At 32.4% G+C, this 16,158-nt stretch overlaps 1 protein-coding gene across 3 annotated transcripts; it reads right to left on the reverse strand.

Annotated features, from left to right (window-relative positions):
- Window positions 1-190: 190 nt before the first annotated feature.
- On the reverse strand, window positions 191-10,750 carry LOC111275852 (uncharacterized). 3 transcript variants are annotated; one of them, XR_016333623.1, is made up of 21 exons: window positions 10,592-10,750; window positions 9,878-10,113; window positions 7,862-7,918; window positions 7,382-7,409; window positions 7,180-7,302; window positions 6,230-6,341; window positions 5,962-5,999; window positions 5,781-5,834; window positions 4,833-4,901; window positions 4,535-4,651; window positions 4,337-4,405; window positions 4,036-4,115; window positions 3,692-3,820; window positions 3,373-3,619; window positions 2,803-2,895; window positions 2,519-2,686; window positions 1,930-2,060; window positions 1,691-1,820; window positions 878-1,002; window positions 574-725; window positions 191-463 (listed from the first exon to the last, which is right to left on the reverse strand). XR_016333623.1 is itself a non-coding variant. In XM_022861416.2 (21 exons), exons 2-21 carry the CDS (start codon window positions 9,970-9,972, stop codon window positions 424-426), a joined length of 2,088 nt encoding a protein of 695 aa, XP_022717151.2. In that variant the 5' UTR covers window positions 9,973-10,113; window positions 10,592-10,750; the 3' UTR covers window positions 191-423. The 3 variants fall into 3 exon arrangements, 2 of the variants coding, with proteins under 2 accessions (XP_022717151.2, XP_022717154.2); XM_022861416.2 differs by having other exon boundaries at window positions 574-756; XM_022861419.2 differs by lacking the exons at window positions 2,519-2,686; window positions 2,803-2,895 and having other exon boundaries at window positions 574-756.
- Window positions 10,751-16,158: the final 5,408 nt, after the last annotated feature.

The raw sequence follows: 16,158 nt of genomic DNA on the forward strand, positions 1-16,158 counted from the left end.
TCTTGAATTTCAACTGGAGAATATTGATAACCACATCAAACTTGCTTTCTTCATTCATTAGAACATGGAAGGTTGCCCATTAACTCGAGATAATTGAAAAGGTACCGATGGTAGCTGAGGTCTCCGATCCATTCATTCAAGAAAATTATCAGAGGAAAACTATGAACTGTAAGCAAACTCACTCACAAGATTACACGAAAGAGATTATTTTTGATGAATGATTAATGTTACTGATTACATCTTATAATGTGATAATAGCAAAACCTAATTATACATCAATGCTGCCACCTCAAAAACAAAATTGTAAAAAGCATCATAATGGATGATAAATGCGCAACTTCTTACAATGTTATGTACATCAAAACAAATGCATGAAAGAAAAACACACTAAAAAAACAGAGATAATCAATCTCAAACTTTCCTTCAAGTTGGGTTGGGATCTCGAGATGTTTGGCTTTGCCATCTGCATTACACGAGAAGATTTCATAACAGTTTGGTGCATTGTAAAAATGGGACTTCATCCTCTAAAATAAAAATCATTTGCTAAGGGAGTAATATAATATTTCAACAGACCTAGAAAGTAGAAATCTCGCAAGCGGGCTCAAGTTGGAATTTGAATGAAGTTCTTTATGCTGCTGCTTTTTCCTACTGTCAGTTTCCGTGTTTGTGTTTTGCGTATCTTCAGGAATAGTCTTGCCCTTATTGAACATGCTAGCTGCTAACTCCTGCATATCTTTCATTGAAGATTCCTTAGAGCTGCAAAATTTCACCTCCGCTTGAGTTTCATTATGTTAAAAGACCAAGACCAATTACGTACAAAAGGGAAGATACTATGTGACACAAATTAAATTATTTTCTTTCTGTATATATTTCTAACCTTGCCAATCGCTCAAGCAACCTGCGAACAAGAACTTCACAAGATCCAGGCTTTGTACGCTCCATATTTATGAGAGAATTTGTTACTGCACGCAGAACTGACCCTTCTGAATCATCAGCAATGACCTACATTGTGTGCATTGGCAAAATATTAACATGTAAACAAATCTAATGCAGACATGGTAAATGTTGGCAGCGGATATGGTAAACACAGGACATGGAAGTAAGTGTCACAGTAAACAGCTCCATAGTACAACCATGTCCAGATGCTGGCTTTGAGTAAACGTATCAATTCACACAAACAAGCTCCTAACATGAATTAAAGACTTGCAAACATGCAAACTTTTGATCAGGTCCACTCCATCAAGAGCACAGGAAAGGACTTAATGTACTAATTTAATCATCACCTCTTTCAGACTTCCTCACAATTTTACTCATATTAAGTTGCTCCTCTAAATCGAAACAAGCATAGATCGATGTTATACTAGTCAAAACCATTTTCAATATCCCATCTCTTAGTTCTGGATTTTTCCATCTTCTATCTTTACAAAATAATTTTTATTAATTACTTACTCACTAAAGTTGGTATGGAATCATTCATTATGATAAAGCTATTTTGATCTGGATGAATGAGAGTCAGCACCAAGATTAAGTTCTAAGTATTGCATACATGATATAGAGAAATCTGTATCATTACAAGCATCTTGATACAGCCTCTGGGTTGAAGATCGTTTAAATTGGAAGAAAATTTCGAAGTTACCTCTATCACATGCAATGCAAGGGAAAACTTAACTAAACATCAAGTGGTGCGCACCTCTTTTAGGGAAGGTATAAGCAACATGGATAGTGGTATAGATGATGATGCTATATTTGCATTTTCCTCATCACTTGGTTGGCGTGATCTTGGAAATACACTTTGTGCATCAAAATATCCACGAGAACTTCTGGAATAGAATAAAAATACTCAGAGATATTAACACAACCAAATAATAATCAAAGCTATATAAAGCTCTGCATTGAAGATATTGAAAGTTAGTTCTTTATCAGGCTTACCTGGAAGAATCAGAAATATTACTCACTTGATCTCTTCTTCTGTTTTCCTGCCCAGGACTATTGATCTTGCTCAGTGCAGACCTGTCCCTAGCATTTCCTTTCCTCAACCCAGCTTGAATTGCAGCCTTCGCCTGAATCGACATATTAAATGATGAGCTTTTCAACAGAAAGCATGATCATGCACTCTGTATCTAGAAAAGCTAATAACAAATTCAAGTTACATGGTAAACTCAAGATTCCTACAGGAGGAATTTGAGTATCCAATAATAAATACATCATACAACAGAAGGTTTTAGGAAAACTCCAGCTACACAATGATTTATGTATTTGATTGTAGACAGAATTCAAAACAATAAGTAAAACAAGAAACCATCCAACAAGCGTTTGTTAGAGATATATAATAGCAAAGGTAATCAGATTAAAAGTGGAAGTTATACAAATATCATAAAACATATCAATGTCTTTTTATTAATCAATGGAACATACACTCTATAGCCCATTTGATTGTAATTCACAACTAAACAAGAAAAATCTAAAAAGTTTTCGAGCATAATAAAACTGATCAAGAAAGATGAAAAACAAAAACAACCTCTGCAAGATTTGCTGCACTATCTTCAACTGATGCACTTGAAGTTTTCTCTTGAATTCCAAGCCTGGATCTTGGAGTTCGAGGAGAATCGGAGTCATCATGTGGGCCACGGAAAACAACAGTTCCACTGGTAGAAGCATCTTCAAAAGAAGCATATGCGCCGCTAGACTACACAGCACATTGAAATCTAATAAAATCAAAGGCTGGGACACGAAAGGCAACAGAGACTTTATCTACTTAATATTTTTGTGAAGACTGCTGTGAAGGAAGTGAAGGAAGCTTACAAGAGAGCTTGGGTCACGAAACAATGCAGATGATCGAGATCCTCTAGGAGACCTTATGACAACAGTTCCTGACCCACTGACAGACGTTTCATCCTAGGAATAAAGCAGCAAAGCGTCACAAGATCTTACCATAAAAGGATCATCTATTGAAGTGTATGACTCATACAAACAACAGATTATATGAAACTGGCTCTAGTTTAACAGAAATGGTGGGCTCTAGTTTAACAGAAATGGTGGGTGATCCAGCTAAGTGAACTTAATTTCTAGCCCCATTAGCAGCAGACAGGACAATTCTCAAAAAGTTTAATCATATTACTACATTACATGTGAACTTAATAGATGTTTAACTCCACTTTGCCAATTTCAGAACAACAGCAGTCTTTGAGGCCCCTAGATCATCCCATGAAACATAGCATTTTACTAAGGGCGTAGGACAAAAGGGAAGAACTTATGATGCCAAAAGGCACAATGCAGGTAAAAGTTTGCCATTGCTTCAAGTTTTGTGTGCATGCAGTGTGTGTGTGTGTGTGTGTGTGTGTGTGTGTGTGTGCGTGAGAGAGAGAGACTTACATCATGGTTATTATCCTGATGTTCATCATAATATGACTCTCCAGTGTCTTTTCCAAAGGAAACTTCTGGGAATTCATTAAGCGCATTACCACTCTCTGGAGGTCTTGGTATAGCTTGATTATATGCAACTTCTAGTTTCCTTTCTCTAACTTGAGGAGGTTTTACAGCACTTCGGACAGTACCTGTGCTCTGTGGTCCACCAATGCTGAAGTCCCATCCAGAATTTTTAAATGTTTTCCCCCGATTACTGCTGATCAGAACAAGTCTGAGAATCCCATCAAAATCAATAAAGTACTGCTAATTAACACTATCAACCCACCTAGCTCGAACAGTTTCTTCACCTCTTATATCTCTTGTCACCTTCACAGCATCAGTTGACTCTCCTATAGCTTTGGGGCCATTTATTGGGATTTCTGCATCTTCCTTTAATTGGTATTTAGGGCGCTCTCTATTAGGAACACAAAATACAAGCATCTTAACTATAATAACCAGTGTAAGAATGATACTCTGAGCTTAGAATCCTCTTGTCATGACATTTCAGAAACATAACTAACACCATAAGCATAATTTAGTGTGTTCCAAGGTGCTTTGACACCTCAAAACTCTGTCAGACACAGATTCCTATCTTATGTAAATTATGGGACACTTAGTACGAGATGGTACCTTATTCTCTCCAGAAGCTTCTGACTCTTCCTAGCATTCTTGATAAAATGATGCTTGAGAAGTTCCTTAGCACTACGCCTCTGAAATTGAACAGATTAATGAAATGCATAATGCATTTTACAGCACTCAGAAATAATTAAGCCAATAAACCTAGGATCACCCAAGTTATACGCATCAAAATAGTTTTAGAAGTCAATACACCAACAGTAACGTTGCACTTTAATTGGCAGCTGACAGAGTTCAGGGAAAAACTAGATAACCCAAAACAAATAGAGGGATATGTAAAAGCATAATTGCTTACCTCAGCAGGTACTTTCTTTAAACATAAGGAAACAAATTCTTTCATAGGGCGGGAAAAATGCTCATCCAACTGCAGGATAGAAATTTTGATTACATTTTTAAACCGTAAAGCATGATCATTCCATCAAGAGAATGAGAAACATAAGAATAAATCATTTTGCATAAATTTCATCATGATAACAAAAACTATTGAGATTACCTGAGGTGGATTTTCTCGAGGTATTATAAAAAGAACTCTCATAGGGTGAAGGTCTGCCAGTGGAGGTTCTCCTTTGGCCATTTCAATCACAGTTATGCCCAAAGACCACATATCTGCCTGTATCAGCAAAGAGTCCAAGTGATAGAATGCTCATTATTCAACAAGGCTTAGCAGACAAAGATATTGCAGGCTGTTCACATTTGCCTAAGGGGGAGAATGTGCAGATGAATGGCAAGTGAAAGCAGTAACACACAAGAAAACTCAAGAAAAAACCCCAAAGCACAGCTTTTAGAAGTACCTTCTCATTGTATCCTTCTGAATTCTGAATCACTTCTGGTGCCATCCAGAATGGTGTTCCAACAAAAGTCTGACAATGTCCACCATATTAGTTCATTGACAATCACATGACAATCACACCATTCATAACACTGTTTGCCTAAAAAAAGATAATCAATTGTTTGGTAAATGGAGTGCAAGCAAATTTTAATCCTGTGATAAATATCATTCAAGTTTCTTTCTAAGAGAGCCAAGGCCGTGGTGGCAGTAAATACATTGGGGGAAAAAATCAATTGGATGGTGAAAGTACCACAATACCATGCTAGAACAGCCATTTGATAAAGCAATTTACCTAGAGAAGACAATTCCAGATTAGATGGTATAGAAAGATACAGATAATAGTTAGAAATGGAGAGTACCAAAAAAAAAGGTTGTGATACAGAATCACTTGTACTCATTACCAAATTGAACCCAGCCAATTCAAAATTGAATGTCCAACTTTCAGTTTTGCAACATTCAGACATTATGTCCTTTTTTCCTTTCTTGAACACCTAAAACCTTAACTTTTATACATTAAAAACTAATTTTTTCATTTTTTCTAATTCATGGCATTAAAAACCATCAACCAGTTTTCAAGAAACTAAATTCTAGCATAAAATACCTTAAAGTGAAAGCTTTTTCAAAAACTAGATGTCAATTTTGTAAAGATTCACTTTAAAACGGAAAGAGCACAAATGACAGCTTTCAGTAAATTAAAACTTAAGCCAAAAATAATGTTATAATTTAGCAGCTAAAGATCATATAGGGAGAAGCAGAGAGAGAGAGACCATCACCGACCAAAGGACTTGTCTATAGAGACACTAAAGGTGTTGTAATTAAAAAAAGGAAACAAAATGCAGCAACCAAGCCTGAAAAGAGCATTCATGCTTATTGGAAAAAAGTCGTCTCTTAATAAAACAAAATACTGTACCTTCCTCCGTGATATCGTCCTTGTTAATTGTGCTGAAACACCAAAATCTGCAACCTGTTGCAAGGCCATAAACTTAACTTCCAACAGCAAAATGCATGCACCTCCATCCATTTTATATGTATAGCCACTCTATAAAATAATTCATGCTAAATGTGAGCCAATTTGAGAGGAAGAAAAGTACCTTAACGTCACCATTCTCAGTCAATAAAATGTTTGCCGCTGCCATAAGTGATAGCAAAAATGTTCAGTGATGAACAAAGAATAAGTCACTAAATCCAAACAACACTTAAAGAAATTAAATGAAGGCCAAAAACAAATGAGACAAATAATTCAAAGCAGAGCATATACCCATACAAGTGTCTAAAACTGAATGTTCTAAAATTTTGCTTATCTACGTGACAACTATATTTGTAACTTCTATGTGGATAAAGAGAGTGAAGAAAAACAACCTTTGATGTCTCTGTGAATCTTTCCTTCAGCATGTAAATATTCAATTGCATGCAGCAAATCCCGTGAAATACAGGCAATTGACATTTCATCTAGTGGAGGACCTGATTGGAGCTGTACATAAAGAATCGCCATTAGCTTTCCAGAAAAACTAAATGTCATTCAGGAATTATAGCGCATCAAATCAGATAATAAACAAGTGCACCGACTCAAATAAAAGCAGACGAAGACTGGTTCTTATGCAACCAGAGAAACATGAGGAAATTGGTGCTTGTGTTGTACCCCAAAATAATCAAATGACACCAGAACAACAAAAATAAAAAAGACAGAAAAGAGACCACCAAGTTCTACTAACAAAATGCCTTGAAATTGGAGCTAAAAGCATATAACAGGAACAATGGCAGCAATACCTTCAAAATTTTGCAATTACCATTACCTACTTTAGTTGACTAGTGGCAATGTCATTAATATTTTGAAATTAAACATCAGTATTAACAACTCTCTTCCTTTGCCACTGCCCCTGCCTCCCCCCCCCCCCCCCCCCTTTCAAATAAAAGAAGAAAAAGAAAGAAAAGAAAAGCAATGGAAGTTCAAGGTCAATAGACTTTGATACATGTGAAAAATAAGGTTAGAAAAGTGAAAAGGAAAAAGATAGCAAATCAAGTTCTTAGGCTCACTAAGAAATACAGAGAGCAATATTAAAATCCATCCCTTATCATTCAAGCCATATTCTTAATCAATGACACTTCTAAATTTATTTCTTCCTTATAATGGTACATTTGCAATGATCTTTGTTATGGCCACTTTCAAATTTACTAATATCTTGTTCAAAAACACAGTGAACATAGAAAAGAAAAAAGAGTTCATGTAAATTGAAGCAAAGCTGTCTGGTTAATCTTCAATCAAATATCATGCACCAAACATGCAGGAGCAAGTAATAGAGGTAACCTACTAGGTCAGCAACTGAACCCCCAGCCATATATTCCATTATTATCCATAGTTTAGTTTGGTGAAGATAGGAACCATAATACTCCGTGATGTATTGAGAACGGCATTGTGACAAAACAGAAATTTCCTGGAACAAAAACAAAACATATGAAAAACCTACTAATCTACTCATTAAAGACTTAGATCATGAGAAAGTAAGGTAATACCTTCTGGATGTCCTCAATTTCGTCCTCACTGCAGAATGAAAAACAAAGGCAAGCATAAGCAACAGCTAAAAAAACCAAGAGCAAAATAAACACTAAGTGAATGAAAGATGTTACATGCCCCATCTACTTGCCAGCAAATCAAGGCATCTTAAAACCCCCATGCAAGTTGATGAACTATAATGCACTTCTAGAGATTAAATTGGTAAAGGAAATATAATTTCTTTTGCTGAACATGCACAAACTATTGATGCAATTAATTTATTTATCAAGCAAAAGTGGTGTTGTTCACCAGAAAACCCCACACATATACATAGAGACCAAGAGAAAGAGAGGAAGAGGCAAATGAGGAAGTTAATACTTAACAAATGAACAACAAACAGAAGATCATATTTAAGACTTTCTTGCTCATAGAAAGCACCTGTCTTTTGACACTTGAATAAGGAATAAATCGAAGAAAATTTAACAAAGGTATCGACTTACGATTCCTCCAAATCAATAACTTTAATAGCAATTTCTTTGTTCAGTTCCTTATCAAACCTGCAAATCAAGAAAGGCATCAGCTATCCATCACATTTTCTTCAACCCATGATTCATGATTTAAACAGCCACAACAAATCTAACATGGTTACTGGTAAGAAATTGGCATAGATGTCTTCATAACCAGCAGTTACATAGTCAAAGAAGATAAAGCACCAGATATGCTTCTAATATGCACATACATTCTGCCTCTAATAGGAATCAAGAAGTCAAAAACTACTAAATGAATAAAAAGATGCTGCTGCCTCATTGCCAAAATCCATCAAGTAAGAGACAAACATAATAGAAACCGTGGACCAAAAAAAATCATGCTAATGTATCCTTTTTTCTGAATTCCTAAACAGAAAAGGAAACTACAGAGAGAAAAAAGATCAATGAGAAATTAGGGAGATAAGGGGCGATGGGAACAAAGGAAATTTGAGGAGAAATGGAGAAAACCAAAGAGAACCAAAGGTGAGGAAATTTCAAATTAAGAATCCAAATCTCAATAGTTTTATAATCCAGAGCTACCAAAAACAGAAATAATATAGGTATTTATAAGCTAAACCCTAAACCTTAAGATAAACACAAAAAACCACATATAACCCTAAAATACCTAGAGATTGCAATAAAACTCATACAATAAAAGTAATTAAATAAAGTCCTAAAAAGTTTTAAGCCTTCGACCTGCTTCTCTTTATCCTGCATCACTAAGAAGAAATATTGCTGCATAACAAGGGCCAAATAAATCATTGAATAGTGTACTACACCAAGTAGCTTTTACACCAAAGGAAGGCAAAACAGTTTACCAATCACAAGTAATATATGGGCAACAAGAAAGCAAATTTCAATCTTAAATGGTTGTATAGATGGTTTCCTAAAGAACAATTTCACATGTATAATAAATTCCATAAGATAAGAAGTTTATCTATTTGCCGTTTAGTTCTTTAATAGGCCTCTGGTTTCTTCACTTTGATTACAAGCATAATGTTTTTCCACAGAAAGAAGTTTATTTCATCAAATAATCATCAAATATTATGATTTCATTAACTTCTTTACATGATAAACAAGTCACGTCTGCAAATCCATTTTTACAGAGCAGCTTTGATAAGTTCATATGCACATTTTGATCTTGAAATTGTGTATATAGGTTAGGAAAGTGGAAATTTTCATTTCATTGATAGATTATCCATCAAATTTATTGTTTTGTGCCTCTTTCAGCCAACAATATCAGAGGGACCACACCCATTAAACCCTGCTTAAATATGAAGTTTCATGATTCCGTCACATGACACAAAAACTGAATCTTCTTTTGCACTTCTCTAATAGTTCATCAAAATTAGCAATGCTCCTAGATGGCACACGAGTACTTTATTTTTGCAACAGTCATATCCAAGCCTATTTTATTATTAACACATACAAAGTGATGTACCTATCTCAGGATAATCCAACAGGTCAAACATTGCAGAATCAAATAAGCATTAACAAAATAAAAAACATAATTGAATAAAGTTATTACAATGCTCATAAAGTTATCAGATGTCTCCACAAACTCATAATTAAAGCGTATACATTTTTAATAGTCAATTTATGTCTTAGTTAATCAACCAACAGCCCTTGAGGCTCTTTTTTTTCTCCTTCACAGGAAGACCTTCTTTCTTTATATTTAAATATAATATATATATATATATTCAAATCTTAGGGAAATGATACATTTTCAACTTAAAACTCTAAGATTTCAATTCAACAATAGAATTAGTATCATTTGCCATCTTTCCACTAATCTACTCCTATCAAATACCAAGCAACTCCTAAATTAAACACCAGGAACAATTTTTACATTGTGCAACATGATACATTCAATCTAAAGCAACACTATCGCATTCGATTGAAGTTCTTTTCTTATAACAAAATATAAATAAACAATGCAAATGCACTCAAGCAATGTGATAACAAAAGAAATCAAAATAGTAGATTTACGCTTTATAGACGTCACCAAAGGATCCTCTGCCAATCAACTCCACCTGACTAAATCTAGACCCTGCTGCTTCTTGTAAACCTGCTATGTCAGCCATTTCTATACAAAAACCTTTGACACCAAAGATCAAAGCCACCCCAAAATTCAGCCCCTCAAAACATTCACATTCCTCTCATTCTTCAATTACAATGTAATAGCCATTTTCAAATTACCAAAACTAGCCTCAAAAATCCAGTCCCTGAAACAGATATTTAAAACAAAACCCATTAATATTCTCCAATAAAAATCACAACTATAATTAACAAAAACAAAAGCACTCCCCCAAAAATCCCACATTTCAAGATCTGAAAACCCAATTAAAAAACCAAAAAATAAACTTTTTTACCAAAAAAAATTGAAATCATAAAATGCCCATTAGCTCTTACACTGAAAGCATAGCATGTACAAAGAGACAACCAAAAAAAAAAAACACAGAAATAAAAAATTTCCTTTTCTGTTAGGTGAAAGAAAGGATATGCTTAAGTGACAGGCGAACAAAAACAAAAAGAATTCTTACAAACAAATTTAACAACTACACATTACAAATTTCACTTTCTTTTGATAGTGAAGCCACAACAATCCCACGTGTCTTACAAAAAAAAAAAAAAACAATAACGTAGTTTTTTTCGTTTCATTATGCCCTTTTTTTTGGAAAATTTGTTTTTTTTTTATTTTACCTGTTGGGTTTTGGCAGATCTTTCTCTTTCGTTGTTTCAATGTTCGTCTCTCTCTGTTTGCGTCAAGAGAGAGGAATTTTCAGAGCTATGAAATGAAAGAGATCGAGAAATATGAGAGAAAAAAACAAAGAGTTTGTTAATGGAGTTTCTCTGCTTCGCATTTTTTTTTTTTTCCTCTTACTCGTAAATTTAATTTCATGACATGATGAATTAAAACGTAGCGTTTTAAGGAGTTTTATTTGAGTAAACGGACCCGTACCTTTTGACTGCTATTTATTTGTTCTTTTTCTTTCACACTCAAATGGGTCGAGGTAGGACGGCCCAATTAGGTCATTAATTTTCTCAACAAGGCCCATGGCCAAACTGGGTCATTTCATTTTCAACTTTTTTTTTCATTTTTTTTAGAAAAATAATAATAGTAAAATAAAATTTGTTTTTTTTAATTCAAAATTTAGTCTAAATGGTTTATATGATAACTTTAATCTTTATTGAAAAATGATATTCAATAAAACTAAAATTTAAATTTCTAACACCTAAAATTTTTTTATCTTCAAATTTCAATCTCATTTGTTATAAAAAAAAAAAAAAAAAAAAAAAAACCTCATATTTGGTTTTTGAAAAGAATTTATCTAAAAAGTTTTAGTGGTTGATTAACCAATATTTCATGTAATGTTGCTTCATTGTATATTTGTACATATTAAATGATGAAATACCAACAATTGGGTTTTTTTTTTTTACTCATGTAGGATTACCATTGATTCAAAATCCTTGGTGATCACCCAATCTAATTTACAGCATAATTTGGTGAAGCCAATTAATCATGAGGTTGGATCAAAAAGTTGGCATTAAAGTATTTTCACCCTGAAAGTCCTACATGTTCTTTCATAAAAAATAACAATAATTCATGACAGTTAGGATTTTAAATAAAATTAAATGTTTAATAAATTCTTGGGTTATAATCTAATTTTTCTGTAAGATAGATGCAGAGTAGCTTGAGATTGAAAACACTTATGACCTAAATTTGGTGAGATAATTAAACTGTTGTATCAAAGAGTGAGAATTAAATCTCCACCTCACTATGGACCAAAATTTTAAATGCTCCATGGATTTTCTTGTCCTTATTTGCAGAGAATCAATGGAATTCTGCATGTTTAACATGGAAAACTTATATGGTTATGGACAGCTTCAAGGATCAGAATTTGATGTAAAAAGTTTGGTGGGATTGCAATTGAGGAGTTGAATTTGGTTGGTGGGGGTTGATGGTCTGGTAAGATCTAGTACATGAGCCAGATCTTGCTTTGTTCTAGTAGGCTGGTTCTGGTTAAGATCTGAGAGCAATAGCTAGCAAAAAACAAACCTAGTCTGCTGATTATGAGCCAAAAAATGAAAAATGATGTGACTAAAACAATTTCCCAATTCAACCAAATTTAGTCTTTCCAAACTTTGATGGTAAAAAAACCTGTCAAGAATGTCTGGCTTTTGGTTGCTTATCCTAATTTCTTAAACTGGTCATCTCATTTTTGGAATCCCCCTAACTCAAATATATGTTTTAATTAGACCCTTATTTATATGTTGCATTTTTTTTTTTTTTTTGTGCATGTTAATGACTAAAAATGGGTTATCCAATCTTTCTTTTCTCGATGCTAAATTTAAGAAATGGATTTTTTTTTCCCTCAAATAAATCTCTTTGGGTTGGACTTGGAAGGGGAAAATATTAATCTAAACCAAACATGATTATGATCCATAATTAATTTTGGGCTTGGACCCACTTGCCATTTTCCTAATACAAATTTTCGATTACCTTATTATTGTAGTTGTCAGTAGGGTGCATGGCTTGAAGCTGCTTAAATTATAAGCACTGCATTTACTACAAAATCATTCCTAAGTCTACCAGGAACTAATTAAGAAGTCAAATGAAATTTCCAAGATAGATATTGTTTGGAACCAATAATTCAAGTTAGCATAGCCAACAAATGTGCGGATATTAAACTTTTAATTCAAATGATCGGAATTCAAATTTTGACACCTTAAACATTAAAAAAAAAAAATTACAATCAGCATTAATATAGTTAACAAGGGAAACTAGTGAAACCTAATAAACTAAATTTGGTTAATTATCAAAAAATTAAGATGTATTTTGACTTGAATGTATTAGTGGACTAGTTAATTAACATCTTTACTTATAATTGACTATTCACATGTGTGGCACATGTAATTAACTTTTTTAAGTCTTTACTAACTATTCACATGTGTGACACATGTAATTAACTTGTTTAAGTCTTTACTCTCAATTCCAACCAAAATTCCATATATTCCATTGGCAATTTCTTGGAAGGGGAGGCCAAGAGGGGTGCAAGGGAGGAAGTTAAAAGCTGAAAGAAAAAGACGGAAAGCGAAATTTAAAGTTTAATGCAATTAATTTATATAATCATATTTAAAAAATAATATTTAATAAATTTAAAATTCAAATTTCAATACATACAATACTTTCTCTTATTTCAGTATTATAATTTCCTTTATGTCAATAAAAGAAAAAGATGAAAAATGAAATTAATATAAGTTTAAGGATTATATTTATAAATTGATCGTGGCGTTTTTTTAATTACAAGTAGATTTATAAGACCATCACATATCCATTTGGTAATTTTCTTTAAATTAATTATAACTTAATGAATATATAAAATTTAAAATTTTCACCATTATATAAGTTAAATACTATATTTCATATAGTATAGTTTAACATAGTTGAACCAATCTCATCCATAGCTAATCATCCACACACATACAGATACATAAAAATAATGTTTGTTATTCGATTAAGATTGAACAATCATAGTATTTCACGACAATAATTACAGTTTTAAGAGTTCCTAAACACATTAGCAACCATTAAAGTGTAACATTATGCTTTGTACTTTTTTTTTTTAATATTTCGATCTATTTAAGCAACTTTGTAGGGATATGAAGTGACCACGTAAACCTACATATTATTATTTTCATAGCATGTAAACAAATATACGTAGTTAAATAATTGTAATGGCATCAATGTGTGAACTAATTTATAAATCCCATCTAAATTCTAAAGTGATTCCTTTTTTTTTTTTCATTTTTCTTAACTATGTATGGCACTGAAAAGATAAATATTCCTCATATATATAAGATTATCATTCTAAATACTGGTTATTGTATGATAAAACTATTTTTCTTGTTAATTTTTTTTTCATTCACTAAATTAAATGAATTGAAACTAATTTTGAAATATATCACTAGAATTTTTACTTGACATCTTCTAAATATCATGGAGGATACATGCATATAAATTGCAATCGAAACCAATTAATTTTACCGTCACGTCCCAATTCAATTCATTAATAGTAAAAATTTGAGATTGAATAGTCGTGACACTTATCTTTACTATTTTAAAATACAAAAGGTAAAAGATTCAAAAGATCAATGTGACTTTCACTGACGATACTAAACCTAATCGTCTTTGTAAATGGATCCTAAAATTACATTTTTTTTAAAGAGGTTACATGCTTCATAAGTAACTGATATAGTATTTGGTGGAAGGTTTATATTTATTTGTATTTTTAACATAGAAAGAGCTTTTTGTCTAGACAGGCGTAGGATTCTCTAATGTGTCATGTTAATGCATCAACTCACGTGATCATGAGTTCTTTATAATAGATGAGCAAGTTGGAAACTTAGGGGTTGGTTTGGCAAATTTTGTATAGTGGTTCGTCCAGAGAAATCAGAAATCAATAATTGCTATACTTCATAACCAAGTCAAGGCTAAATTAAAGGAAAATGGAGAGGTCCCACAAACATAGGATTTCTTTACTTTCACCAACATTTGAAAATTTTTTATTTTAGACATTGTTGATTGATGCATCATGCAAAGAGCAAAAAAGGGTTAGCAATAATTTCTTACCATTTAATTCTAATCATGACTGTTTTCACTATTTGGGGGGTTTAGTTCAAAAGGTTGCATTATTATTGATTAATTAGTTCAAAAGCCATTCCAGTAATCATGTTTTCTAGTTTTTTTTTTTTTTCATTGCACTGCACCAAAAAAGTATTAGGCATAAGATTATTTTTGGAAGATTATTTAATTTCAAAAATTAATCTAACCCATAACTTACTTTGATTTTAAATCATAACATTTATAATTCATTTTATTGATCCTAAATAGCGATTTTCATATAAAAGATTAACTTATTTTCAACTGTTTAGTTTAGTGATCAAAATAATTTTAAAGAAGACATCAAAACTAAGGTTCGAACCCTAACATTTCCCCCTTTACCTTTAATATAGGGTTATGTTACTCTTAAATTATCAAAAAAAAAAAAAAAATTGCATATATGCTTTTCGACCCAGGACATGCTTTTTGAAATTATGTTTCCTTTTCAACGCTAAACATGCATGTTAGATACCCTCCTTTATTTGCAGAATTCATATTTGACCTAATCAGATCTAAATCTTTAAAATGTGACTTAAATTCCTTAAGGCTCATGGACTGCTTTTGTGTTCTTAACGCCATTGTCCAAAGTATCAGGCGATTGAAGAATTTCGATTTTTTGTTCAGATTTTGTCAAGTTCTTCGTGAAAGAAATTGAGCTTCTTGAAACCGTTTTTTGACACACATCAGTGCCTGATTATGCTGCGATACCTGTGCATGGGAACCAAAATTATATGTCGAAATCAATGTGCCATCGATCCATTTCAACGAAAATTGAACAATAATTTTATTTAAAATGTCAAACTTGAGAAACTTCTTGAAAATGCTAAGAACATGCATTATTTCCAAGTTTTATTAATATTATTATTATTAATAAATTATTTTAAAAAAATAATAATAAAAATTATCTAATATACTCCTAGTATAATTTTTGAACTCCACCAATATGTTAGAGAGTTGCCATATAACCCTTTAATTTACATATATTTAAAAAATTGATTTTTTTTATTTGAGGAAGGGAAATTCCAATCTTGATGTTTGAACATGAAATTGTACATCGTCAAACCGAATTGAAATAATAAATGACACGTGTAATAATATATATTCCAATAAAACTGCATGCGAAATTCAAAATTTGCGCTCATATATCGTAAAATATTCCTATATCTTCATTTGGATTTGGAAGCAAGCTTTGGTCAAGAAAGCGTGAAATTCATTTGCTTGGCTTTTTGTGGCTTTTCAAGTATTTTGTAATTTTTTTTTTTTGGATTATATTAACATACTTCATTACTTCAAGTGCATTTTTCTTGTTTTTTTTTTCCTATCATGTTTCACATGCTTTAACAGTTTAACACTTCTCTTGTTTGCTTGAAATGTTCATTATTTTGGTCAAAATTAGTTATTGAAGCTTCTTTGGATTTTCTAAAATGGGTAAATGTTGTTAAAAAGTCTACTATTTGAGATTGAATTTATGAATTTATAAACTTTGTTCACTTTCATGTACATATGTAGCCAAAACAAAAGCATTATCAACTGCATGTGTCACATAGTCATTACCCTATTCCTTTAAAACTAGCTTATCAGGGTATGCAGTGCCAACATTTTTTAA

Source organism: Durio zibethinus, chromosome 25 (assembly GCF_047325235.1).
Source record: "Durio zibethinus cultivar Kanyao isolate XHJ-2024 chromosome 25, ASM4732523v1, whole genome shotgun sequence".
NCBI classification, from domain to species: domain Eukaryota; kingdom Viridiplantae; phylum Streptophyta; class Magnoliopsida; order Malvales; family Malvaceae; genus Durio; species Durio zibethinus.